We start from the raw sequence: 27,453 nt of genomic DNA, 5'->3' as shown, positions 1-27,453 counted from the left end.
CTTTAGGATACACCACCTCAAAACATAACTCAAAGGGTGAGAGTGTCCAAGATCTTATAAAGACCACATTAGTTGCACATACAACCAATGTGGGACTATATATCTCAATACGCCCCCTCACACGAGAGTCCATTGGGCTTGAAGAGTGGAAGATGCAACAGACCCAGCCTACCTGTGCTAAGAAAGTCCACAAGAGAAAGTGGGGGACGGCGAGGCTCTGATACCATGTAAAGAACTTTGGAATACATCACCCCGAAAGCTAGCTCAACACGCCCCCTCACGCAAGAGCCATTTAGGCTAGAAGCGTGGAATTACACGGCCCTTTTTGTGCTTTTTATTTTAATTCCACTTTAAAGTGTGGGGGACGGTGAGGCTCTGATACCATGTAAAGAACCTTGCGATACACCACCCCAAAAGCTAGCTCAAAGGGTGAGAGTGCCCAAGGCCTTATAAAGGCCATATTAGTCGCTCATCCAATCAATGTAGGACTATATATCTCAACAGAATGAATTATATATATATTTTTGAAAGAAAAGAAGAAGAAGAAAGCTTCAATTGATTACGAAGACTTTAGGATGTGCTTAAAGGCCGATTTTGTCGGGAGAATATATCCTAAAATATAGGGTTATATTTATATCATGTTATAGAAAAATAATTGTCACATATTATAAAAATAAAATTACAAGTGGAAACCACAAATAAAAAGAGAAAAATAAATAAATGTGAGATACACCTCTACTTTATGTATGTGTACAGGAAACTTATTTATCTTATGCAACATATAAGATAAATAAATATAAGAGTAAACACCTTTTTTTTTTTTTTTTATAACAGTAAACACATTTTTTGGTCTCTAACAAAAAATACGGTCCCCACTTTAGTCCCTTACAAAAATAAATTAATCAGTTAGTCCTTAACAAATTTAAAGTGGACCCATTTTAGTCCTTTTGAGGGACTAACATGAGTTTTTTTTTGAATTTGTGAGGGACCACAATTTCAACTAAATGGGTCCACTTTAAATTTGTTAGGAACTAACTGACTAATTTATTTTTATAAAGGACTAAAGTGAGAACCGTATTTTTTGTTAGAAACCAAAAAAGATATTTACTCTAAATATAACTCATTTACGAGTAGCCAAGTTTTGTATGTGGCTCCAAAGAAACTTCCACTTTCTTTTAATCAATATCTTTTTTTTATAAATATTTTTCCCTTTGCTTCTTCGAGAAGATCTTAATGATGGGTGTGGAATTTATCTACATTAATAAATTTTTAACTTTTGAGCGACTTTTATATATCACAGTATCTCCTTTAGTATTTTTAAGAAGCAAAATTAATTCAAAGAATATAAAGTGGCTCAAAATTTTAATATACTTTCACTTTATTTATTATCAAATTAAATAAATAAATGAAAATTAATAAATATTATTGGTCTCGTGTAAAATTAATAAGTACCAAAAAAAATTCGAAATAGAACATGAAGGTATGAAATATAAATTTATTATTAGTATTTAAATTGTAAAAATTATTTATATATTCTAAGTAACGTTCGGAATAAGGTGTAGTGGTGCTTGATTTCTGAAGAATTTCCTTCTACCCATTTTGTTATAGTAAATTACTAAACTTTATAAGAAGTAATTGGAAATATCAAAGTAGATTTGCCATGTTATGGCCCATGTGAATTACGGTTTATAATTACTCATAGATGAACACAATAATTGTACATCCAACTTAATTCCTTTTTTCGTCTAACTCATCACAAATTGTTATTCATTTAGCAACCTGAAAACATTATTTTATTACAAACATAAAATATGATTCAAACTAAGAGAATAGAAATTATGATTGGCAAGTGAAGATGCATAAATGTAAATAAAACAGATTTATTGTCAAAACACCAAATTGAGTGAGAGTGAATCCTCTCGTATGTAAAGTTCACATAATCTGTTTTTTTTTTTTTTTCAACTCCACACACACAACCGTTTGTTTGGGTAAAGGATTCAAATCCTAGCTCAAGTAAATTTTTAAAAAATCTTTGGGGGCTAGAGGAATCGTCTTTCTTTTCGATGGGAGATTAGTCTCATCCTTCTTCTGGTGACAAAGTTCAATGCACCATCTGTTCTAATGAGGAAGTAGTCTTTCGGGTTGTATTATGAAGACAAAGTGACTGGAGGAGGTTGAATAGAGATATCTCCAGGTTCATACAAAAAAAAAACTAATAATATTAATAGTAACTAAAAATACAAGATTAAATTTAACTAATGGAAAGAGAGGAAAACAAAAATGAAACCCCATTTAGTTTTCACGAGTGAATCTTACGCGCTTGACCTCTTTTCTCTCTGAAAAACAAAAGAAGTTTCTGATTGCTATGGTTGAATCACGCTCGGCGTCGACGGAGGAGGAAGATAATCTGAATCGAAGTATAAAGAAACCCAAAGGCATAGCGATCCTTAATGATCTGATGGATGATCGGATACAGGGAGGAGATCTGGATGTTCCAGAGATGCATGCTAAGGGAAAGGAAGATCTGGTGGGGAAAGCTCACTCCCCTGAGAAAATGCTAAAGGATGAAGGAGAACCTCAGTCTGGTGGATCTTCAGGGAAATCTGGTCGAATTATCTCTTATAGAGATAAGTTACTGAGGCTTAATGGTGCTGAAGGTATGTCGGATAGTGAAGAAGACTGGATGGCTATACAACGTAGGGAGGAAGATGAGGAGGATATGTTGGAGGATGTAGTTGGAGATGGGGAAGACGATCCACTATGCCCGTCCTTAAAATTCTCGAGGAGCCAGCATAAAGAGGCCTGCAAACAGTGGAGAAAGGCGTTGATTATTAAGTTGCTGGGGAAACGGATGGGGGCTCGATTTCTAATGACTCGATTGTTGAGAATGTGGAACTTGGTGGGTACATTTGAGGTGATTGATGTGGATAATGGTTACTTGGTGATCAGATTTCAGGAGGATGGTGACTACATTCATGTGCTTCATGATGGTCCATGGATCATTGTTGATCACTACTTAACTGTGCAGCGTTGGAGACCATTCTTTGATCCGTATGATGATCATTTGAAGCGTCTGGCAGTTTGGATCCGAATTCCAGGTCTCCCTTTGGAGTTTTATACCACACAGTATCTCTGGTTAATTGGAAGCATGTTTGGGAGAACACTTAAGATAGATAAGAACTCATTGAGAAGGAATGAGCTTGGAGATGGGGATATTACTGAACGAGGCAGGTTTGCTAGGATCTGTGTAGAAGTTGACCTTCGAAAAAGTTTCTTATCTAAGTTTAAGATTGGTGAAAAGGTTATGCATGTGGGGTATGAAGGTTTGCATATGATATGCTTTGGTTGTGGTATGTATGGGCATAGAAAGGACTTATGTCCTAGTATTGGTGGACAGAAGATTAGTTCTGAAGCTGATGGTACTGATTCTAAGAATCAGGTTATGGAGGTGAAGGAAAAAGCTGTAGTTAATAACAAGGAAGAAGAGGCCTTTGGATCTTGGATGGTTGTCCAGAAGCCAGGGAGAGGAAGGAAGATGAGAGCATCTCCGGTTAACCAATCAACTATTAAAGAAGATATTCAGAAGCTGAAGGCACAGAATGCTACTGGTGGAGATGGTGAAACTGTTGGGGAAGTTATGGCTACAGATAGCCTAACTGAGGAAGTTATTCCTGAATTGGTTTTACCAACAGGTGACAAGAAGGATGTTATTCCTATTAGAGTTGAAGGAGGAGGGGGGTAATGAAAGGAGAGCCAAAGGATCACATCTTAGTGTCTCTTCTTCAGGAGTTGAAAAACAGAAAAAAAAAGTGGTCTAAAAGCTGGCTTTTTAAAGGGAGGTTCTGTGGGGTTTAGTGGAGTACAAAAACATAAATCCTCTTCTAAAGGTCCTACAGTTAGACATTTATCCTCTGAGAACCAGCCTCCCAATTCTTCGAGTGTGGGAGTACAGAAGTTGCCTTCTAGGAGTAAGAATGTAGAAGGGGGTGCTGCAACCTTCTCAGGATCCGAATAGCTTAGCCTTTGGCAAAGTCAAAGGGGATGATATTACAAGCATGATGAAGTCTGGAGGTCATAATCCGAATGGGTTTGAAGCTAATCAAGGTAATACTGGCCTAGGAGAGGCAAGGAGCTTTGCTGTACCTTGATGGGTCTTTCTTTGTTGGTTAAGGTACTGGGTACTTTTTTATTGTTTATGTTTATGAATATTTGTTCATGGAATTGTAGAAGAGTAGGGAAAAAAGAATTCCCTGCCCTGATTAGAGATATGAAATATAGATTTAAAATAAAGGTTTTGGCATTACTGGAAACTAAAATTCAGGGTGCTAGAGGAGATGTTATTATTAGGAAACTTGGTTTTTCAAAAAAATTTAAGCAGGAGACTGTGGGTTTTTCTGGTGGTGTTTGGATTCTTTGGGATGACAGGGATGTCGAGGTGGAGATAATCAAATCCCACCATCAATATGTCCATACTAGGATTCATTATGTTGAAGATAAAAGGATGGAAGTAGCTACCTTTGTGTATGGTAGCCCGAGGAGGGTAGAGAGATTACAGCTTTGGGAAGAGTTGCTGGTTATTGCTGATTCTGTGGTGGGACCTTGGGTTCTGGTTGGGGACTTCAATTCTGTCCTTAGGCAGTATGAGAAGGTTGGGGGTCTTGATGTGTGTTGGAGGAGCATCCAGGATATGCAGGAATGTCTTGAGAAGTGTAGAGTTTTTGATGTTGGGTTTAAGGGACCTAGCTACACTTGGAGGAGGGGTAAATTAGAAGAGAGGATTGATAGAGCTTGTGCCAATGAAGCTTGGAATGTGGCTTGGCCTAATAGAGTTATAGCTCATTTACCCTTTTTTAATTCTGATCACAGGCCAATCCTTATTAGCAATTTCCAAGCTTGTCAGGAGGTTAAGGGGGATAAACAGTTCAAATTCCTAGCTGCTTGGACTGAGGCCAGAAGTGAGTTTGAAACTGCTGCATCAAAATGGCATCAAGAGGTCTTTAATGAAGGGATGAGACAGAAACATAGGATTTATGCCAGGATTCAGGGGTTGGACTTAAAGTTAGAAGCTGGTCCGGACAGAGAGCTTGAAAAACTGCAAAGAGATCTTTGGAAGGAATTGGAAACTATATTGCTAAGAGAAGAATTGAACTGGTTCCAGAGATCCAGAGTTAATTGGCTGAAATTTGGTGATAGGAATTCGAGATTCTTTCACTCTTCTACAATTGCTAGAAGAAGAAGGAATAAGGTACTTGCCATTAAAAATGACCTTGGAGAATGGACAGCTGATACTAAGGAGTTGGTTGAGACAGCTGTGCAGTATTTTGAGAGACTATTTTTGGAAGAAGATGATTCACAGGAATAGTTTCCTATTAAAGGTGTTTTCCCTAAAATCGAGGACCAGTTGCTGTCAAATCTAGCTAAAACTCCTGATGAGGTGGAGATTAAGAGCATTGTGTTCAAAATGGGGAGATTTAAAGCACCTGGCCCAGATGGTCTTAATGCAGCTTTTTTTCAAACTCAGTGGCATATTGTTGGCAAATCGGTTTGTGAGCTAATCAGAGGTATTTTTGATGATCCTAGGAAGACTCAACTGGTTAACCAAACTCATTTGTGTTTAATCCCAAAGGTTGAGAATCCTGAGTGCATGAAGGATTTTAGACCCATTAGTTTATGTAATGTGTCTTACAAGATAGTCACCAAGGTAATTGCTCACAGACTTAGAGATTTGATGCCAAACTGGGTTTCTCCAAATCAGAACTCATTTATCAAAGGGAGACATAGTGCTGATAATATTTTGATAGCTCAAGAGCTCATCCATTCAATGAAGAATAAGAAAGGGAAGCAAGGATGGATGATGATCAAAGTTGACCTTGAGAAAGCCTATGATAGGCTGAGTTGGTCCTTTATACATGATACTTTGTCTGAATTGGGTTTACCTGCCAAGCTAATTTCTCTTATTGACAGTTGTGTTGGGACCAGTGAGCTAAACATGCTATGGAATGGGCAGCCCACTAGATATTTCAAACCTTCCCGTGGAGTAAGACAAGGGGATCCCCTATCTCCATACTTATTTGTCTTATGTGTAGAAAGGCTAGCTCACCTTATTCAAGTAGCTGCTGATGTTAAAGCTTGGAAGCCAATTGTCCTTAGGAAAGGAGGTTCTCCCTTATCTCACTTATTCTTTGCTGACGATATCATCTTGTGTGCTGAAGCTTCCTTGGATCAGGCTCAAATCATCAATCAAGTTTTTAGATTGTTTGCTTTGAGTTCAGGGCAGAAAATTAATCTTGAGAAGACTAGAGTTTTCTTTTCAAAAAATGTCCAGTATGGTAGAGTCAAGGAGATCAGTGACTGTTTAGGGATTAGCAGCACCCTTAACCTGGGAAAGTACTTGGGAGTGTTTCTAAACCATTCCAGAGCCAGCAAAAAATCCTTTGAGCATATTCTGGAGAGAGTCAAACAGAGAATGAATGCTTGGAGTGCTAGATCACTGTCTCTAGCTGGGAGGCTCACATTGGCCAAATCAGTGTTGTTTGCTATGCCTACCTATGCTATGCAAACAGCCTGGTTGCCCAAATCAGTTTGTGAGGAGATAGAGAAACATAACCGTGGCTTCAGTTGGGATGTTGTCCAACAAGAACTCTCTGGGATCAAGGGTTCTGAGAAATAAATACAAGATTGAGGATTGTATTATGCCTCATATTCCTAAGAGTGCCAATGTTAGTAATCTGTGGAGAGGTATAAGCTCATCCTGGAATCAGATTATGTCAGGAACTGGAATTATGTTGGGAAATGGTAAGCTAACTAGTTTCTGGTTGGATTGGTGGGTGCCTGAAGTTGGTCAGCTTATTGATAAAGCCACTAATACCATCCCTGAAGATGCTAAAGGTTGGAAGGTTGCTTGCTGTGTTAGGCCAGATGGTGAGTGGGATTGGGGTAAATTTAGTATGTTCCTCCCTGAGGAGGTTTGTGAAGCCATAGCTAAGTTGGAGTGTCCCAAGGAGGGAGATGAGGAGGATAGGATATACTGGAAGCCTTCTAGCAATGGCTTGTTTTCTGTTAAGTCTGCTTACCAATTTATCAGGATGGATAATCCTGGTTTGCAGCAACATGATAGTCAGTGGGATCTTGCTTGGAAGTGGAAGGGACCAGAGAGAGTGAAACATTTTTTATGGTTGTTGATTGGGGACAAACTGTTAACCAATGAGCAAAGAAGAAGAAGGCATATGGGAGATGAAGCTAACTGTCCTAGATGCATGCTTTTTTGTGAGGATTGTTGCCATGTGATGAGGGATTGTGGTTGGGCTAAACAGGTGTGGATGTTGTTAATTGATAAAAGAATCTCTATTTCTTTCTTTTCTGGTGATATGCTGGATTGGCTTCAATTTAACTTGGGAGGAGGGAAGAAGGATAATCAGGACCAGTTTTGGAAGCTCACATTTGGAGTGACTTGTTGGATGATTTGGCAAGCTAGGAATAATCTGGTGTTTAGAAATGAAAACTGCTCTCCTGAGAATTTATGTCAAAAGATAAGGACCTTTGTGCAGAATGTAGTTCATGCTGAAACTGTTCTGGATACTGCAGCTATTCGTGTGGCTGCTAAGGATGAAAGCAGGGTTCTGTGGGGACCTCCTCAAAAGGGCTGGATAAAAATCAATTCTGATGGGTCCTGTTCATTGGATGGGTACAAATCTGGATGTGGAGGTGTGTTAAGGGATAGTGATGGCAGATGGCTGATGGGTTTTATAAAGAAAATTGGGCAAGGAAATCCCTTAAAGGCTGAGTTATGGGGTATGCAACTAGGGTTACAAGTGGCTTGGGAGCATGGTTTCAGAAAAATTCATTTGGAAGGGGACTCTGCGGAAGCAATTCAATTGGTTCAAGGTGTTTGTCTGCTGGATCACCCTTTTGGCCATCTGGTGCATAAAATCAAGGAGTTCATTGACAAGCAGTGGAGTGTTGTACTGACTCATACAAATAGGAAAGGAAATGAAGTGGCGAATTTCTTGGCCTCAATAGTAGACCATAATTCTTGGGAATTGGTTATTCTACCTAATATTCCTATATGTTGTTTTAGTTTTGTTGAGAAGGATCTGATGGGAATTGCTAGTCTTTCCACTGATCCTTAGGTAGCTGGTTTTCTGGTTTTTTTTTGTTATTCCCTAATATCCAAAAAAAAAATTTAACTAATGGAATCGCCTAGATGCAGCTGCCCCTTGAATTAAAAAAAAAAAAATTTATCGTAGTACATGCATAAGCATCGTTGCAACAATAAAAATAGTGTAGAGTAGCCCAGAAACGTGAAAATCAGGAAACATAACGTATCCTTAAATGGGGTCTTAGCAAGAAAAAAAATTGGGATAGAATGACATGTAAAGAATCATTTATCCCAAAAGTTTAGGTTGTTTGGTGAGATTATATTAATAATTTGCATTTATCTAATATTATCCTTTTACACGAGAGTTCATTGGACTTGAAAGATATAATGCATCAAGCCAACCTACCTGAACTAACAAATTTCATGATATTTAATTATTTTTATTAATATAATATATATAGGCGATGAATATCGAACTCATGACTAGGATGTGCAAAATAACCAAAAACTTGAATCAAACTGTGAACTGAACTGAATTGCACTTAAAACAATTGATTTTTAAAAATCAGTTCATGAACCGAATTGATTTTTAAAGAACTAGTTCATAAACCAAATCGTTTTCAAACCGAACTGAATCGAAATGGTTTTTATTACTTTATTTCTTTAATTTTTTAATTGTTCTTTTCTTTTCTTTTCGTTTTTTTGAAAATAGGATCGACCCGAATCGATTGCAAACCAAACCGAACCGTTTTCAATCGAACTGAACTGGTTTTGAAGCAAACCGAACTGTTTAAATCAATTCAGTTCGATTTTTCATAAAATACAATTCAATTTAACCGATGCTTACCCTTACTCATTATCACTTTGTCACACCGACTCTCATTCCATGTATTATTTCGTCCAAAAACTTATGATGCTTGTATTTCTCTAACAGTATCCTTAGAGCCATGGCAGTCTGATATATTGTATTGGGCTTTTTTCCCTCTTTTAGTGTCTAACTACAGCCAGCGTAAAAAATTGTATTACAATGCCACTAGAATTAGGTGTAAGGAGGAGTTGAGATAGTTTGTAAGATGTCACATTATGTATCCTCATTGCAAGAATAAGTAAATTATAAATCACATTTGGTCATACATTAATTAAACATAGAAGATTGATTAAAACTTAATATCCAACTTTGTAGGGATTAAAATAGTAGTTTCACCTTCGAACACACACAGGCATGCCCATGGCAGACAGCATCACCAATTTAGCATATAATTGGTCTTATTTTCTCTATAGCACTTGGTATATATATATATATATATATATATATATATATATATATATATATATACAAAGTCATATTGACTTTATTACAGTGCAAGATAATCAGTGCACACTCAATTCCTGCGTTTCTCAATCAGCTTCTGCAGCTCCTCCTTTTTTGCTCCCACTACCTTTTCAACTACATTGCCTTTCTTAATTAGTACAAATGTTGGCATTGCTTGCACCTGGAATGCCTTGGCCACCTCCTGTTTCAATTTGTACATTTTTATCAAAATGTTTCTGTTATAAGGAAAATGTTGCACATAAATAACTAAAGATCAAGGTTATTATGAAAGGAAACTCTGCCCCATACCATTAACTCATCTACATCAATCTTAATGAACTCGACCTCTGTGTATTTGGCTGCAAATTCTTTGATAATTGGGTCCATGTATTTGCAAGGTCCACACCATGCAGCCGTGAAGTCGATTACCATCTTTAACAAATTAAGAAAGACATTTAATGACCTCATGAAGACCCAGAATTTCAGCAATTAATATATAATGATAATAATACTGAAGTCATAGCTCAATTATATCAAACTTACCAGCTTGTTTGTTTCTTTGGAGGCATCAAAGTGAGCCTTCCATTTAGCAATAGATTGGAAGGTGAGGATCGGGGATGATTTTGAGGGTCTATTAACATACTCTAAGTTGGATAAGTTGGCTCCCATAATGTGTGGCTTCCTTTTGGAGAATGAAAAACCAGAATTGATCTGAGGCTGTGTGGGATTTGATATTATGTGTGAATTTTTGGTTTTAACTGGTTAGGTTGGAAACATTTAGGCCTTATATAGAGTAAAAAAAGTATATATAGTGGGAAAATCAGTATCATATTCTAAAGAAACACATGCCAGACAAAAAAAAAAGGAAAAAAAAACGCATCAGATTCATAAAAGTTACGAGCTATATTCACTGGCCCCTAGAGCTGATTTAATCAGATTTTGGAGCATAATTACCTGTTCAGAACAAAACATTTATTTCAGCATTAGTTTGATCGTATATCAGTTCTCATCTTTTGCAAATATAGAAAAATTGTCGAAAATCAATCTTACCATTTTGAGAACCTAGGTTGTTTTCTTGTTTTTTCTTTATTTTTTCAGATGAAAACGTGACCACACATACACTTAATTCTCATCTTTTGCCAATATAGAAAAATTGTCGAAAATCAATCTTACCATTTTGAGAATCCAGATTATTTTTTTTTGTTTTTTCTTTATTTTTTCAGATGAAAGCGCGTGCACACAGAGATCAGAGGGGTGTTTTCACTTATTTAAACAAGAATAATCCCCTTTGTGGGGTAGAGCGTCAAGATTTTTGTTACGGCCTCGAATTGCTTTGTCTAAGATTCAAATCAGATAATTTTGTTAAAAACTCGATTTATCACTACGAATTATTGAGTACAGCTTGCTTACCAGCGGTTGACCATTTTATATTTAAGCTATATTCTCAATCTTGATTGCGGATCATATTTATTTCTAACTATTATAATTTACTAGATATGTGAATCGTTGCAATCAATGGCAAAGATTTAGTATAAATTTATTATTCTCACACTATAGTGTAAAAATAACATATATATATATATATATATATATATAGGAAAAATGTTTCTGCAGTTAATGCAAATAAGTTATTTGCATTTATTTCCAAAATGATATCGTTTTGGTATTGAAATCTTAAAAAATTATAAATATAAATACTATTATAACCCTGAAATAAATTAAAATTACAAAAAATACAATAATTTCCGTCCAAAATGACGTCGTATTGGACTTACTGCAAACAACGACGGGTGTATAGTTATGATTCCCCATATTTAATGCTTTCATACTTTGTATGGTTGTGATTCCTCGCATTTAATGCTTTCAAGTATATATATGGCAAGTATTTGATTGTTGCACATACAACATCTTCAGAAATATAAGCAGCAACTGCAGAAATATAAACCATTATAAATATATACATATATATATATATATATATATATATATATATATATATATATATATAAGATAAGATCTTTTGACACCAAATCTTAATATTTGATTTCTCTTAATCTAACCGTTATAATTTATTAGAAATTAATAATTAATTAATATATATGATCCAATAAATTATAAATATTAGATTCACGAAATCAACTGTTAAAATTTGGTGTCAAAGGATCATGCTATACATGTATGTATATGGAGAGATCTTTTGACTCCAGTGTAAGACTTAGAAGTTTTATTTTTTATTTTAGTCATTGATTTTCGTCCATTTTACGGTTATAGTTTATTGAGTTATATCAATTAATTAATTATTAATTTCAAATAAATAATAATTGTTAGATGAATAAAAATCAATGGCTGAGATGAGAAATAAAACTTCTAAGTATTACACTGGACTCTATATATATATATATATATATATATATATATATATATATATATATATATGAGAAAGGTTATACTTACAATTTTTTTTTTACAACCTCTTACAACCATATCTTAACACCCTTAATTTCTGCCAATCAACGATTACGATTTTCGCAAATTAAACTCATTAATTAATTATTAATTCATAATAAATGATAACCGTTGATTGGCGGAAATCAACGGTGTTAAGATATGGTTGTAAGAGGTTGTAAAAAAAATTGTAAGTATAACTTTCCTCTATATATATATATATATATATATATATATATATATATATATATATATATATAGTTTAGCTTTTTAAAGTTTGTTGAATATTTTAATTTGTGATCAATTACAAAAAAAGCGAATGCAACAAAATTGTTATAAAACCATGAAGATCGAAGAAAAGCGAATGTAACAAAATTGTTATAAAACCATGAAGATCGAACTTGCAATATAATATGTTGGATTTTATATAATAGTTAGATGAGGTGAATCATGATAATGTCATGATTCATATTATCTTAGGGCTCGTGTGGTGGACAGTATAAGATAAGGATAGGATATGATATGGGGTTGATAGGGGTAGGATATGATACGGGACTGATAAGTCTATATCATGTCCTATGTTTGATGAGCACCTGATTAATAATCTAATAAGATTATGTAGAAGGAGAAAGGAGAAAGAAAAAATAAAATATAATGCAAAAAATACAAATATATTGGTAGCGTTGGAATATATTGAATATCCAATATTAGTATCATATCCTGTTGAATTTTAACTCAGCTCCTCCTATAGAACAAGAAATCATGTATTGGATAGGATAAAATGAGATAATAGGATAAGCTAATCATATCCTATTGACCCATCAAACAAGAGATAAAAATAAGATACGATAAGTTATCATATCCTATCTTACATATCCCCGCAGTTGACTACCAAAATTGATATAATTATTTATCGGCCACAAAAATTAATACCCAGATTAAAGAACGGTGTTTAACTTACGGCATATGTCCATTCTCAAGACAAATTAAATAAGCCTGTGAAAACCAAATCTGTGTTTGCTGTTACACAAGTTGAATTGCGTCTCAGTGGGCACCTAGCTATGCGGTCTTAATTTAACGTCTGAGAAAAGTGAAACGTAAAGAATAAGAAAAAAGAAAGAATAGTATATATAAATAGAAGAAAAAAAAAATGGTGCCTCAACTGCGGCGATGATATATTCGCTATTACGTACGGTATGCATATTTTATGTGTAGATTCTTTTGATATTTTTTCATTTTTTACGAGTATACAATGTAAAGAACTTTGGAATATATCACCTCAAAAGTTAGCTCAAAAGGTGAGAGTGATTAAGGTCTTATAAAAGTCACATTAATTTTTGGTTGGTTTACCTTTTGTGCTTTTTATTTTAATTTCACTTAAAAGTGGAGGAACTTGTGACCTTATAGTCACCCAAGCTCTGATACCAGTGTAAAGAACCTATACACCACTCCAAAAGTTAGCTCAAAGGGTGGGAGTGTCCAAGGCCTTATAAAGGCCATATTAATTAGTTGCCCACACAATCAATGTGGGACTATATATCTCAACAACAAATGTATCTGATAATGGGTGAATGACCATGCTTATGAGTTATGAGTTTTATTTAATTAAATTTATTTTTACATTTTATACAATAATATTAATATTTAAATTAAAAACATGGCTAAATGTTAATTATTAAATTAAAAAGGGTTTCATGTTTTCGTCTCAGCAAACTCCAACAATTTATCGTTTAGAAAAAAACAATTTGAAAAAATTCATATGATAAAAGAGAAGTAAAATTCGCAAAATATCCTATATTTTTATTCTCAAATCCTAAAAAAAAATATCCTATATTTTTATTCTCAAATCCTAAAAAAAAATATTATATGTAATAATTTTAGAGAAAAATGTGTGTCATTTTAAAGGATGTAAAGTTGTGTCATTTTAAGTGAGAGAAAGAGATAAATCATGAGAGAAAGAGAATGGATAAAAATAAATAAATGTGTGGATCCTACCTCTTTGTAGAGAGAAATGACATAAATTGTATCATTTTAATGGAAAAACACTTCTCCCATAAGTAGGATAAACCCTTTTTCCAATTAAAAAAATATTGGTACATGCTTTTCCCAAGAAAGATGGGTATTCATAAACCTAAAGGAAAAAAAAGAAAAAAATAACTAGGCATTTTATTTTAAAATTAAAGTAAAGTATTTTTTGGCTTCTAACTAAAAATTATGGAGTCTATTTTAATTCCTTAAAAAAAAATTGACTTGTAATCTCTCTAAAAATAAAAATAGACTAAGTTAATTGAAATTGTTATCCCTCTTAAATTTAAAGAAAATCTACATTAATCTCTCAAAAAAATTAACTTGAATCCATTTTAAATTTCACAAAGATAATGAATCGCTTTTTTTTTTAAGAAATTAAATTAAGTCCATAATATTTATCGAGGATCCAAAAATTGTTTTCTCTTAAAATTATATCGGATACAAAAACAGTACATACTACAGACGGTTCCTTTACACCTTTTTATTTGGATCGCTGACTTCAAGTTAATTACAAGCATTTCAAGATGCGGTAGACAAGAGTCATGTCAGGATCACAAATGTTAATAACTTTCCGACTTCAGAGTGCATGTCATAATCACTTTCGAATTACGATACAATAATTTTTGAGCAGAAAGAAAAACAAAAAGAAGATTAAAAAATTAGCAGAGGTTAAGTGAGTTAATCAGTGAAAAAGGTTGTATTGACATTCTGCGTGAAAAAATGATTCTATTCTACTTTTGTTGGTTGAACCATTTATATCGCGGGATCTCATTCCAGCGGAATTAATCTGATAGTGATAATATTGATAACTAAAAACCTAGAAAATCCTCCTAATAGGCTAATATGAAACAGAAGCAGAACATTCTACAGTAATAGCTGCCATGGATGTCGACGTGCAGTGTTTTCTTACATCATCAATGGTATATATGTAATTAATGTTGTTAAAATCGATATTTTAAGTAAAATCGGAAGGGGATTAAAAAATCGTAAAACGTAAAATCATAATATAAAAAAATCATAAAAACGTAAAAGCGTTTGGAATATTGGTAAAATTATTTTGATGAAAAAAATTCGTAAAATCGTAGTGATAATTCGAGATTTTAACAACCATGAATGTAATGTCTACAATATATATTATATTAAAGATTCGATTTTTCCCCAAACCATTTTACGAGCAACAATAACAAAATTTTCATATATATATATATATATATATGAAAAGGTTATATTTATAAATTTTTTTGTTTACAAACTACATTAAGTATGACCGGTCATACTTCAACCAAGAGTGTATAACTGATCATACTTAATGTAATTTGTAAAAAAAAATTATAAACAGATCATTATTCATATATATACATATATATATATATGGTTTTAATGTTTCTACAGTAAATGTAGATAATTTATCTACATTCGCTTCTAAAATGACGTCCCTAAAACGAAGTCGTTTGTTAAAAAATTAAAAAATTATAATGAAAAATACTATTATAACCCTGAAATAAATTATAATTACAAAAATACATTGATTTCCGCCTCAAAATGACGTCATTTTGGGCTCAATGTATATAAGTTGTATTTTTTTGTCCACTCTCTCTTCACCTTTATCTATCTCTTTCTCTCACTTAAAATGACACAACTTTACATCTTTTAAAATTGGGTTTGTTTTTTCTGATGTTACTTTAGATAACTTTATCTAATGTTCATCAAAACGACGTCGTTTTGGGACGGAAATAATGGTATTTTTGTAATTTTATTTTATTTCAAGGTTATAATAGTCTTTATCACTCTAATTTTTTAATTTTTCAACCCCAAAACGACGTCGTTTCGATGAACATTAGATAAAGTTATCTAAAGTAACATCGGAAACTTTTTTCCCTTTAAAATTATACACACTTCTCCACATATATATATATATATATATATATATATATATATATATATATATATATATATATATAGGGTTTTGCTATTATCCTGTGACAGGAATATGGTATATCATGTCACCCAGACCTGTTTTTGAGGGGCCCGCTAAATAATAGAAAAAAAATTAAATAAAAAAACATTGCACGGAGAATGATGTGAGTGCAGGAAGAAAACAAAGTTTCCTGTAACATGACTTTTGGTTTTCCCATATATATATATATGGGAAAAGAGTTTATCCTTTTAGATGACACAACTTATATCCTTTCACTTTCACAAAGAGGTGAGACCCATATCTTTATTTTTTTTGTCAACTATCTCTCCTCCTTTATCTATCTATTTCTCTCTCTTAAAATGACACAACTTTACATCCTTTAAAATAACACATATTTTTTTCTATATATATGTATATATATATATATATATATATATATATATATATATATGGTTCGCTTTTTCTACGATTACTGCAGATAAGTTATCTGCAGTAAGTCCAATACGACGTCGTTTTAGGGCGGAAATCATGGTGATTTTATAATTTTAATTTATTTCAGGTTACTATAGTCTTTATAATTATAATTTTTTAATATTTCAATCCCAAAACTACGTCGTTTTGGGAATAAATGCACATAACTTATCTGCATTTACTGCAGAAATATTTCTCTCTCTCTCTCTATATATATATATATATATATATATATATAGGGCTTATCATTTCTCAAGCTACTTAAGATAACTTTATCTCCAGCTACTAAATCAGAATCGTACAAAGATAGATCAATGGTAATACAGGAAGAGAGAGACAAAAATGGAATCATAACCTTTCAAAAATGAATCAATTAATATAAGAAAATAAATAAACAAAACGACGTAATTTTGAAGAGACCGGAGATAAATATATCTCAAGCAGCTTGAGAAATATTTTTCTCATATATATATATAAATATATAAATATAGGTTAAAATATTTAATATGGAGAATCATAACCATACAAATGTAAAAAAATTAAATGTAGAAAATCATAATCATATATATGTCATCGTTGCACATACAGCTTTATGTAGCCGTTTTACGTGCAACAGTAACAAATTTTTCATATATATATATGTGTGTGTGTTAAAGCATTTAATGTGGGGAATCATACCATACGAAAGGTGAAAACATTAAATATGAAGAATCATAATCATACACATGTCATTGCTGCACGTACAACAAATTTAGATAAACCTTATATTAAACCAAACCACTGTGGATTTAATTTAAATCCATTTTTTTATTTGAAAACTTAATTTAAATACTTTGATTCAGTGTTTTAATCTCTACGTAGGAATTGAGATTTAGAATTCAAGCAAAGAATCTATTTGATGGGCTTTATACAATCCCAATCCCAGAATATCACACTTTTTTGTCTTTTGTAATAAAATATCACACTTATGCTTCAAAAGGAACAAAATAAAATGTTAGTCAAAATGTAAGATTGCAATTAAACGAAATATAATTGTTTTTCTTTCAATAAATATAAGTTTAGAAGGAGATGAGGTTATCTTATTTCAAGGTTCATAAGTCTCAAAAATAAAAAACTTATAATAGTACTTATAATTTTTCATATATATATTATAATCGAAGTCACAGTTTTTGTTTTGTTTTCATCAATTCTATAAGTTGACTCAATCTTCATTAGCATGAAATGAAATAGAAAAAATAAATACTAATTATGGATTTAGATGCTTGACTATAAAAAAGAAAAAAGGAAAAAGAAACGATTGATATTGATTCAACTCATCCAAGTTTCTGGTATCTTTTAATAATTGAGTAAAATCTATTTTGGATCCCTAACAAAAAAATAGATCCTCACTTTCGTCCCTTACAAAAAAAAAAATCATATTAATCCTTTTTTAAGGACTAAATTTGATCTTCATTAAATTTTTGAGAGATCACATTTTTAAAAAATTCAAATTGTAGAGAAACCAGAAGTTAACTTTTTTTTCATGAGGAGCAAAAGTAGGGACTGTTTTTTTGTTTAGGGACTCAAAAAGAAATTTAGTCTTAGTTTTATTCACCACTAGTCGTTTGTATGGGTGTTCAATTAATTGCCTTCTACATACAAAGAATTTGCAGCATGTATGAGAATATGTTTACCTGGCATTCGATTGAGGCTGAAAATTTCCTTTTCAAATGCCACACACATTAAACGAAAATGACCATCATGCTTTGGTTGTATCTCCACACATTAAGTGAATCCATGACAAGTGGAAACAAAGATGTCAATGCACTGGTGATTCGTGTTGGCTCGAGTAGAATCATATATATCCATCCATTATCCATAGAATGCAGTAGTAATTTTTCTAATGAGGCACTGCTTTGGCAATTTGTGCATTATGGTGGGTCCCGTAATGAGACGAATTTCTATGCATCAAATAGTGAGAAAATTGAGTTTAATTGGGATATATCGGAATTTATTGTTTAACTTAGTAAAGTTTGGAATTTCTAACTTGTCTGTGTATTTTGATCATAAATTGAGTTATAAATGTCTTCCTGGTGTGATTTAAGTGATGTAGAAAAATTAAGAGAAAGATCTACCACTTTTATAAAAAGCTCAAGACTTTAATTTATCATCTTCAAATTATAAGATCGTTTGGAGTAAATAATCATAGAATTTTCCTAATATTGGAAAACACGACCATAGCCTACTATTTGGCACATATTTAGAGTTATATAAATCGGATCTAAACTAGTGGTTAATCAAAGCAATCATCTAGGCCAACAATTTATATGAAAACCACTTAATCAAATTGTATTGGATAGTCAAAACTAGAAGTACGGCAAGTAGGCTAAACTAATCAAATACACCCAAAAGTTCCCCTAATTTCTCTATAATTGTAGAAAATGCAATGAAGAAGAACACATATGATTTACAAGTCAAGGTTACTAACTACTTTGGAGATTCCTACTACTTGCGAAAGGTATTTCTCCCTTACTCTTCGTTCTTGAATTTTATGAGTGTGATTATAGGTTTTAGCTTATGTTAATATTTGTTGCTCAGAAATCTTTATTTTTAATTATTTTCACTTCAATTGCACAATTATCTCCAACTCGATAGTCTAAATAACAGATCATGTGTTGCAAATCTAGTACGTTTAATTAGTCTATGAAGAAACAATATTTGGAACTCTAGTCCTATATTACTCCTACGACAAGGTACACTAGTCTTAATGTGTTTTACGTCTATCATCCCACCGTACTCAAATTGCAACGGCAATGCCTACCTGGCTATACATGGAGAGGGACACGGATGCAAACCATTTGGAGGATAACGCAGAAAGTCTAAGAGCAACATTCCAGAACATATGTCCGGAAACAGTTTTCTTCATGTAGGATTTCCGTCAACTAGCTACTGGGCTACAAAATGGTGGAGTCTGGATTTTCGAAGTGTCAAATAAAATTGTTCCAAACATGTTTCATGCCAGGCGAATAAAAAAGTTCACCACCAACTAATGACAGAAACAAACAATCTGAACACCTCATAATTAATCATGATTGCACCCCGACATCACCTGCGATATGATTAACTTGACCACCTGAACTATAATTGCTGTAAGGGTAGCCACCACCCCTGCCGCCTCTTCCTCTATTGTTATAATAGTTCCTTGGATAATAATTTCCAGGCTGGTCAAAGTATTGATTGCGGCCATTTTGGTAGCCTCCTCTGCCACCACCACGACCTCCACGACCATTTGAATAACCCCTCCGACCGCCTCCTACACCACGACCGCCTCTTTGGTAACCCCTCCGGGGGTAATACTGTTGCTCCTTTGCCTCTACATCTCGTTGATTGTGCTCTACATCCACCAGCGGGTTGGTCTGTTCGTATTTAACTGAGACCACCTCAACTGCATTTTCTGCTTCTACTTCATCCTGCAAAGACAAAAAAAACTTTGGCATCAGATCAAGTCACGAGTTCAATTTCAGCAAGATATCTTGCCAAAACTATAGATACCTTCTGAAGCTCCCCTTCAAAATCAGACTGATCATCTCCAGATCCATGTCCTTGAAAATTTATGGTTCCTTCATCCTACAAAATGCATATGGAACTTGTAAGCTAAAAGTATAAAGCATCAGAATTTATTTTGGCTTGAGTCGAAGAAGATATAAAAACTTGGCTTTTAAGTTAGCATGTTCTTTACCAAATGCAAAGAGGCAGTTCTCCCAGAGAAATCATATCAAAGAACAAATAAAAAACTATTTTCAAACTCCTGGGAAAATGGGAACAGAAAATCTTTAAATTGATATTTACATAGGGCAGCGTTAAAAGAAGTCATCATACAGCAAAAACATGTACACAAGTTACAGGAGATGAAGCTAGACGCACAAACAAAAAGAAATAGTGGAAAGAAAGAGAGAAATGTATACCAAACAAACTAACCAGATTTGGAACTTTGAAAAATTAGGACAGAAAGAGAAGCAAATTTACTGTTTATAGTAAGTTATCAGACTCGACTTATCCAAACAATAAACATTTTTAGATGGAGGCAAAAGGGTAGAGCCCCTACTAGCAAAAGACAAGTATATACTAAATTTTACATAGTGCAACATTTTGTCATTCATTTTCATCACCTGACTTCTCAGCCTGGGGTATTCTCATCTTATAGTTGGCTTATGTTAGAAAAATTTATCAACAAAACTTTTATTTGAATAATGGGGTATAATTTGTGCAGGGCGATTGAATCATATTATTGATTCATATTGAGTATTTGTATTTGCATGAACTTTGAACTTTATACCTACGTTAGATCAAAATATGATTAACACGCAAGAAGAAATGAAAAAATAAGATCTAAACAAAAATTGACCCAGCTAATGTGCCAATATTGTCATTCTCACCTTGCTTGGGATTCTTACGACCTTTCATAACTTTGGAATTGATCCCCAACTGATAGCACGACCTACCAGTTGACAATCTCCTTTAAACAATAAATCTTGAGGTAGCCAACAGTACCACATTTCCAGTTTATAGCAATGATTGTGACTTTTAAAAAAAGCCATCCTATGCTAAGGTACAACCACGGATTAACAGAGGAAAATTATACAGTACAAAGTACAACCACGGATTAACAGGAGAATTACCAAAGTAATATTACATTTAATTTAAAAATGATTAAAATATGATAAGCTCAGCCTCATTTCTTGTTACTACTCCTCTAGGAGCAAACCAATAAAAAATTATTTATTAGTCTACATGTTTTTAACATCATACTATTGTAGTAAACTATATCAACAAACTTCAAACAAACATCTAAGAAAAATTCTTGTTAATTCTAGAAATATTTATTGATAAATTATATCAATTAGAATAATTACTGATATATCCATATGTGCGTTTAAAAAAAGGTTGAAACAAAAGCAAGAACATCAGTTGTCCCAGCAAACACATCTACTTTTACGAGGTTGTATAATGAAAAATTTAGAAGGAATATACAATGATATAACACAACAGCTAAGCTGTATCCCACTAGGGGAGACAACTACATAGACTAATCAATGTCATTGGACTCTATTTAAAACAAAATTTTCAATAAAAATATCTAGAATAAGGTGATGCTGTTATCCTAATGTTATCTTCAGTCTTCCTTTACCCATTGAAGTCGAACTATCTTCCATTTGATTCACTTTTCCCACTATCACTATAAAGCCTCTATTAGTTTTATTCTCTCAAGGCCAAAACACCTTAGGCAGGTTTTTGTAGTCTTTGCTTCGATAGGTGCTACTCCAACTATATATATATATAAATATATATATGTGTGTGTGTGTGTGTGTGTGTGGTGGGTGGGTGTGTGTGGTGGGTGGGTGTGTGTGGAGTAGAATCCCTTTATACCAAATCGTAACCGTTGATATCGTGAATCTAACGGTTATAATGTATTAGGTCACATTTATTAATTAATTATTAATTCCCAATAAATTATTACAATTAAATTGGCGGAAATCAACAGTTAAGATTTGGTATCAAACTTTTTAGTTTGACACCGGTGTCAAAAGATCATGTCCCTATACATGCATGCATGTGTGTGTGTGGAGTAAAATCCCTTTGATACCAAATCTTAACCGTTGATTTGGTGAATCTAACGGTTATAATGTATTGGGTCACATTTGTTAATTAATTATTAATTCCCAATAAATTATAACCGTTAGATTGACGGAAATCAACGATTAAGATTTGGTATCAAACGTTTTAGTTTGTCACCAGTATCAAAGGATCATGTCCCTATACATACATGCATGTATAGGGACATGCACGCCAACGCCCGCCCGCATGCACACAAACATAGGGAGCGAATACACTTACCACCATTTTAGGCTTACCACCCTTACTACCTGATTAGTTATTGTTGGATCAATTCAAAATCAATGGCACCAATTTTTTTCTTTTCTTTTTCAACCGTTAATTTCGAGTTGATTCAACAATAACTAATCAGGTAGTAAGGGTGGTAACCCTAAAATAGTGGTAAGTATAACCTTGCCCGTGTGTGTGTGTGTGAAAATGATAATTGTATACCAAAATTTGCAATATCAGCGATCAGCATGCAAATAAATGTTGAACAGCATGTATATGTGATGATCGTGAATACTGATTGATATTTGGACACAGATCACACCCCTATGTCACTCTCAACCATCTATATAGGCAGACTCTTAGCCACATAGACTTACAAAGACAGATATGTGATAAGTATAACCTAAAATAGTGGTAAGTATAACCTTGCCGGTGTGTGTGTGTGTGTGTGAAAATGATAATTGTATATCAAAATTTGCAAATCACTACAATATCAGCGATCAGCAAGCAAATAAATGTTGAACAGTATGTATATGTGATGATCGTGAATACTGATTGATATTTATTTGGACACGGATCACACCCCTATGTCACTCTCAACCATCTATATAGGCAGACTCTTAGCTACATAGACTTACAAAGATAGATACATGCCAGTGCTATGACCTCGGGTAAACTCCTCAGAAGTAGGAAAATTAACCATCTAAACACTAAATCACCACCTAGAACCAGAATATGTAACAATGGTTGACATCTGGAACTTAGAACCAAAGACACTAAAATCAATACACATAAATTCAACTTGCATTGAAAAGAAAAAAAGCTAGGTACCCCAGAGTATACAATGTTCAACTACGACAGATATATTAGAAGACATAGTCACAGGAGTTGTTAAGACGCATTCTTCAACAAGGGGAATGTTTCTAATAAAGTTTTGTCACGTTTGCACACATTTCAGATTCACTGTTTAGAAGAAAATGCATACTACTTGATCTAGTGATAATATTAATATACTTGAAGACATGTACTTAGTTACTACAAAGTGTCTCCTGACATTTCCAGTGCTAGGGTTTACCTCTAGTTTAGAAAAATATCTAATTGCATAATTCTGTGTTCCTAGTAACTCATGATTCATGACAGAAAACAAATAATTCATAGGTCTCAGTACCCCTTATAGTTTAAGCAGAGAACAGTATCTATTAGATCCCCTCCTGCAGCATTTTCTGATTTACCTGAAAGCTGAAGCTAATTAGTTACTCAGCAACTTCTATTCTATCACAAGCACATATAAAACTCAACAGTATTGTTCTTATACAAAAGTTCATCAATACTACATTCTTCCAGGTCACAGAACAAAGGATGTTTAACACGGTTAACTCTACTTATTTATCTATACATCAATGGTCACACTTCAAGTATGATGCATAACGCAATAACATTAGAGAAAGAAACAAAACAGCAAATATTCTTCTCCCATCCCTCTCCTCATACTTGTATAATCATAGGCACGAATTACCTTTTTAATTAAAGTGCTATCATTCTCAAACTACAACTTATCCACAACCAAATAAAGTAGTCCAAAAAAATTGCTACGGAACAGCTTACAATTAACATAACATAACTGAAATATTGTATCCACACAATGCATTCAATTCAGCTAAATTCAAATACTACTGAAGCCAGGCAGCATCTAAGACGGAAACTCACATCCAAATGATAAAAGTTAAAAACTAGAATTCCAGCAGGCATTATACCTTCTCCTGAGACAGAGAAACGGAACCTTCCCCTTCTACAGGAACCGAAGAGCCATGCACTGGAACCTGGAAAGACGTATAATTTCCAGCAGCCGCGGCAGCAGCAACTTCAACCGGAGCTTTCATCTCAGGAGTGGTGGTGAAGTACTCTGAAGACATAATCTTGTTCAACCTCTCCCTCAAACCAGCATCTACAAACATACAAACAAACAATCTCAATAGCAGTTAACAGAAGCACTAGGAATTCAACAGAAGCAAGCAAATTTCCAAAACAAAAACTATACATGTAACATCAGCATTGGACTCAATCGGTTGTTCAGCATTGGCAAGCCACAGTTTGGCGTGCCCAATGCATCGCCGCAGCGCGTTCTTGTGCGACAAGCTCGAATCCGCAGGCCGCGAGATCAACAATCCGCCCAAGGCAGAGATCGAATCCAAGTCCTTCTCTCCGAGTAGATCGGTGGCGTCGTCGGTGACGTAGTCATAGGTCAAGCAACAGCCGCGCTCGTGCGTCCTGGTGAGCATCGTGGAGGTGAAGTCGTTCTGTGACCTCACATCGAAGAGTGAACCGAAGTAGAGCAAATTGAGAAGCTCCTCGACGACGACGTCGTTTGAATTCGGTTGTTGTCGTTGCCGCGGAACGGAGTCTTCTACGGTTAGGGTTTGGTGTCGGTTTTGGAGAGCGAGGTCGAGCTCTTCGGCTAAGGCGGAGGAGAGAGGCTGGCGAAGCTTCTCGAGCTCGTCGATTTGGGCGACGACGGAGGGTTTGGAGCGGAGAACTTCCTCTTGTTCCTTGTTGAGTGGCTTTCCTTGAGAGAGTGACTCTTCCATGGCCGAGATTCGGTTCAGTTTCTTGCGGAGACCACGGAGGCGCTTGTTGATTAGGTTCATCACAGGGCCGTCAGCGAAGTCGTGAGCTGCGGTGGCCGCCATTAGCAAGCACCTCCTACTTCCTTTTCTTAAAAAATAAAAAATAATAATTAAATCGGTGCTGTACGGACAGCGCCGTTAAGCGGTGGCGGATATAGAGAGAGAGAGAGTGTGTGCGCGAGTGAGAGTGCTGTGAGGGATACGGCGTGCTGTGTGGGTGTACTTTATTGTGGGAGTTTATAAAGAGAAGACTGTTGAGTGTTTGTGATTTTTTGATGAAACCAAATGGGCCGAACTTATCGGTTCGGTGAACAACTCTTCTTTCAAGTTCTTTCGCTTCATAGTATTGTAGGTTTTTTGGACCCAATCAAGCCTCGACACTACATCGCGCATGCCAGCTGTATCGATTCGTGAACCCAGAGAAATCCAAAAGATTCTAAAGTTCATACTTATTTTAACATAATTTAGTTTTATTGTCACTTAAATTCAATCATTTATAAAATAAAATAAAAAATGTTCCCAGGAAATTAATTTAATGAAGGTATTATAATACATGCTCATATATCATTCGGAAAAGAGTATACAATTGAAATTAAACTGCTTGCAGCCAAAATAAATTAAACTGTTTTTTGTCCTTGTAAGTATTATTTATTTTTAATTTAATCCAAACTTAATTTCATATCTGTGTTATGGATCCATCATATGGACCAAATCTCTCAACAGTAGGTAGCAAGATACAGAGATCAGGATAAGCTCATTATCCTATCATTAACTGATAAAGGATAAACTATTTATCTTATTCCTCCCAACAATTTTATATATAATATTTTAACCGAACTTTTTTTATGCACAACAGGGACAAATGTCCAACTTACCAATTACAAAATGGTCAAAAGAACATTATCAATCTTCGCCAACCCAGATAAAAATAAATAAATAAAAGGTAAAGTCTGTAAAAAAATAAAATCCTAAGAACACGTGGCGACCTAGCCCAGTTGCTCCGAGACCAAGCACCCCAATGGACCAGTTAAGGGAATGAGCCCAAGAGACTGAGGAAAGGGCCTACGTATTTTCGAGACTATATCTATGGACTATGGACGAGATGGCTAGCCCACGTCTATGATATGTTCCCTTCTAATTTCTACTATCAGTGTTCATCTTATTTTGTTATTTTCAGTCCAATATTGTCAGTTTTCTGTTGTAATTAAGCAACTGATGCTGGCTATATATTCACTTCAGAAGAAATCGAAAAGTTTCACACAGTTTCCCTCCTTTTCTAATTCTCTTCCCTTTTTCTCTTCTGCTACGACCTCCTCTCTATTTCTCAAAAAATACTTCTACAACACGCCCCAAAGGTCGACCATGATAATAGTGCACGCTCCTAAGTTGGCTATAAGATGGAAAGGAAGCTACCACCCTCATTTTTAAGCAAACCACCACACCCTGCCTTGTGTTGATGTTCAGCAATGTACGCAACATTGCACCTAGATATTAACTAGCCAAGGACCTCTACATAACCTAATGCGCCTTATTAATTAAGTAATTTGCCAGGCTAATGACATTGGGAGCAAGAGGTTGAATAGAATGCGTTAAACCTTTGAAAATCACACAATTACATTGGTGGCAGATCTTATCCACAGCGGGTGAGATCGGATTCTTTGATGATCAATAACTCAATATTTTATGAGTAAAATTATTTGATTATTGATATTTATGAAATGAATAACATTAAATTTGGATAAAATATTCTCTTGATGTGTTTCGATATTTGAATATTTAAGATACTAACTAATGTATATGACCAATTAGAGAAATTATTAAAGGCAAGAGAATAAATAATTGACTAATAGAAACTTATCAATCAATTATGGATATTTTACAAAGGAAAAATACATATTCATGTTATTGGTAGTATTAATCTTAGAGTTCAACTTTAAATTTTTAGTAGAGCAACATCGAATTAGATGATCATCTGTTTATCAAAGGAGCCTTAATCATTAAATATGATAGATTCCAAATATAGCCTCATAAAGGGGTGAGAAAATTTCAGTTGACAATGCCTAGTAAATTATATTATTGTTACTTTAAAGATTTTTGGGCTTTAGTATAAGAGAATGGTCCAATGAGACCTAGGAATATGTTTGATTCCTATATATACGCACTTTAGCTTACTTGAGTTGTTGTGTATCCAAAATAAGAAATAGTGTCCACACACTTCGTTCTACCCTCTTGAGTCGTAGCTTAGAAAATATTTCCATCACGTAGTCGTTACCTACGAGAAAATCATATGTAGTCATTTAAAGTGGGAAGAATCAACCCTAAATAAGGGTATTTCGCGTGCTTATGGTACAAGAGGTATGCTTTATCTTCCCAAACCACAATAATTCTACACACTTTTGCAATTCCATTTCATCCTAGACAAAGAAAAGATGCAAAAGAATCAAGGTACCTTGTGAAATTTAATCACAAACATTCCTTAAGTGGCACATATATAGTGATATATATGCTTTGAGAAATTGAGAATAAACTATTTTTTTTAATTATTGAACCCAAATCCAGCGTAATTTTGTCATATCTTGTGTGTTGTGTTTGAAGGGACTGTAAAATGAAAATGTTGCTACGACACAAAGATTATTTGTTCTATTTTGAAATATCTAAAACCTATGAACATGAACACGGCAATATGTGTTAATGA

At 34.1% G+C, this 27,453-nt stretch overlaps 3 protein-coding genes across 3 annotated transcripts; 1 reads left to right on the top strand and 2 right to left on the bottom strand.

The window, feature by feature from the left end:
• The first annotated feature begins 4,055 nt into the window (after window positions 1-4,055).
• On the top strand, window positions 4,056-5,362 carry LOC133284010 (uncharacterized). Its single transcript, XM_061480960.1, has 2 exons — window positions 4,056-4,139; window positions 4,292-5,362. The coding sequence occupies exons 1-2, from the start codon at window positions 4,056-4,058 to the stop codon at window positions 5,360-5,362; spliced, it is 1,155 nt and encodes a 384-aa protein (XP_061336944.1).
• A 4,085-nt stretch (window positions 5,363-9,447) lies between these two features.
• Window positions 9,448-10,163, bottom strand: LOC133284043 (thioredoxin H2-like). The gene is made up of 3 exons (XM_061480999.1): window positions 9,954-10,163; window positions 9,720-9,842; window positions 9,448-9,612 (listed from the first exon to the last, which is right to left on the bottom strand). Exons 1-3 carry the CDS (start codon window positions 10,077-10,079, stop codon window positions 9,481-9,483), a joined length of 381 nt encoding a protein of 126 aa, XP_061336983.1. The 5' UTR covers window positions 10,080-10,163; the 3' UTR covers window positions 9,448-9,480.
• Window positions 10,164-18,858: 8,695 nt separating this feature from the next.
• LOC133283931 (uncharacterized) lies at window positions 18,859-25,041 on the bottom strand. The gene is made up of 4 exons (XM_061480864.1): window positions 24,173-25,041; window positions 23,889-24,079; window positions 19,804-19,878; window positions 18,859-19,721 (listed from the first exon to the last, which is right to left on the bottom strand). Exons 1-4 carry the CDS (start codon window positions 24,819-24,821, stop codon window positions 19,338-19,340), a joined length of 1,299 nt encoding a protein of 432 aa, XP_061336848.1. The 5' UTR covers window positions 24,822-25,041; the 3' UTR covers window positions 18,859-19,337.
• Window positions 25,042-27,453: the final 2,412 nt, after the last annotated feature.

Source organism: Gastrolobium bilobum, unplaced genomic scaffold (assembly GCF_033153095.1).
Source record: "Gastrolobium bilobum isolate Gb01-03AN ecotype WA unplaced genomic scaffold, APGP_CSIRO_Gbil_v1 utg32482, whole genome shotgun sequence".
Classification (NCBI taxonomy): Eukaryota; Viridiplantae; Streptophyta; class Magnoliopsida; order Fabales; family Fabaceae; genus Gastrolobium; species Gastrolobium bilobum.
Note: the sequence above shows the minus strand (reverse complement) of the source record. Positions and strands in the feature narration are given on the sequence as shown.

Bases quoted from the DNA above. Each gene is read 5' to 3' on its own strand.
- LOC133284010 (XM_061480960.1), top strand. From the start codon at position 4,056: ATGATGAAGTCTGGAGGTCATAATCCGAATGGGTTTGAAGCTAATCAA. The intron at 4,140-4,291 runs GTACCTTGATGG...TTTAAAATAAAG, and splicing joins GAGAGGCAAGGAGCTTTGCT to GTTTTGGCATTACTGGAAAC.
- LOC133283931 (XM_061480864.1), bottom strand. From the start codon at position 24,821: ATGGCGGCCACCGCAGCTCACGACTTCGCTGACGGCCCTGTGATGAAC. The intron at 24,080-24,172 runs GTATAGTTTTTG...GTATGTTTGTAG, and splicing joins GTCCAATGCTGATGTTACAT to ATGCTGGTTTGAGGGAGAGG. The intron at 19,722-19,803 runs GTATCTATAGTT...TTGTCTTTGCAG, and splicing joins TTGAAGGGGAGCTTCAGAAG to GATGAAGTAGAAGCAGAAAA.
- LOC133284043 (XM_061480999.1), bottom strand. From the start codon at position 10,079: ATGGGAGCCAACTTATCCAACTTAGAGTATGTTAATAGACCCTCAAAA. The intron at 9,843-9,953 runs GTAAGTTTGATA...AATTTGTTAAAG, and splicing joins CCAAAGAAACAAACAAGCTG to ATGGTAATCGACTTCACGGC. The intron at 9,613-9,719 runs GTATGGGGCAGA...AAATTGAAACAG, and splicing joins TTGATGTAGATGAGTTAATG to GAGGTGGCCAAGGCATTCCA.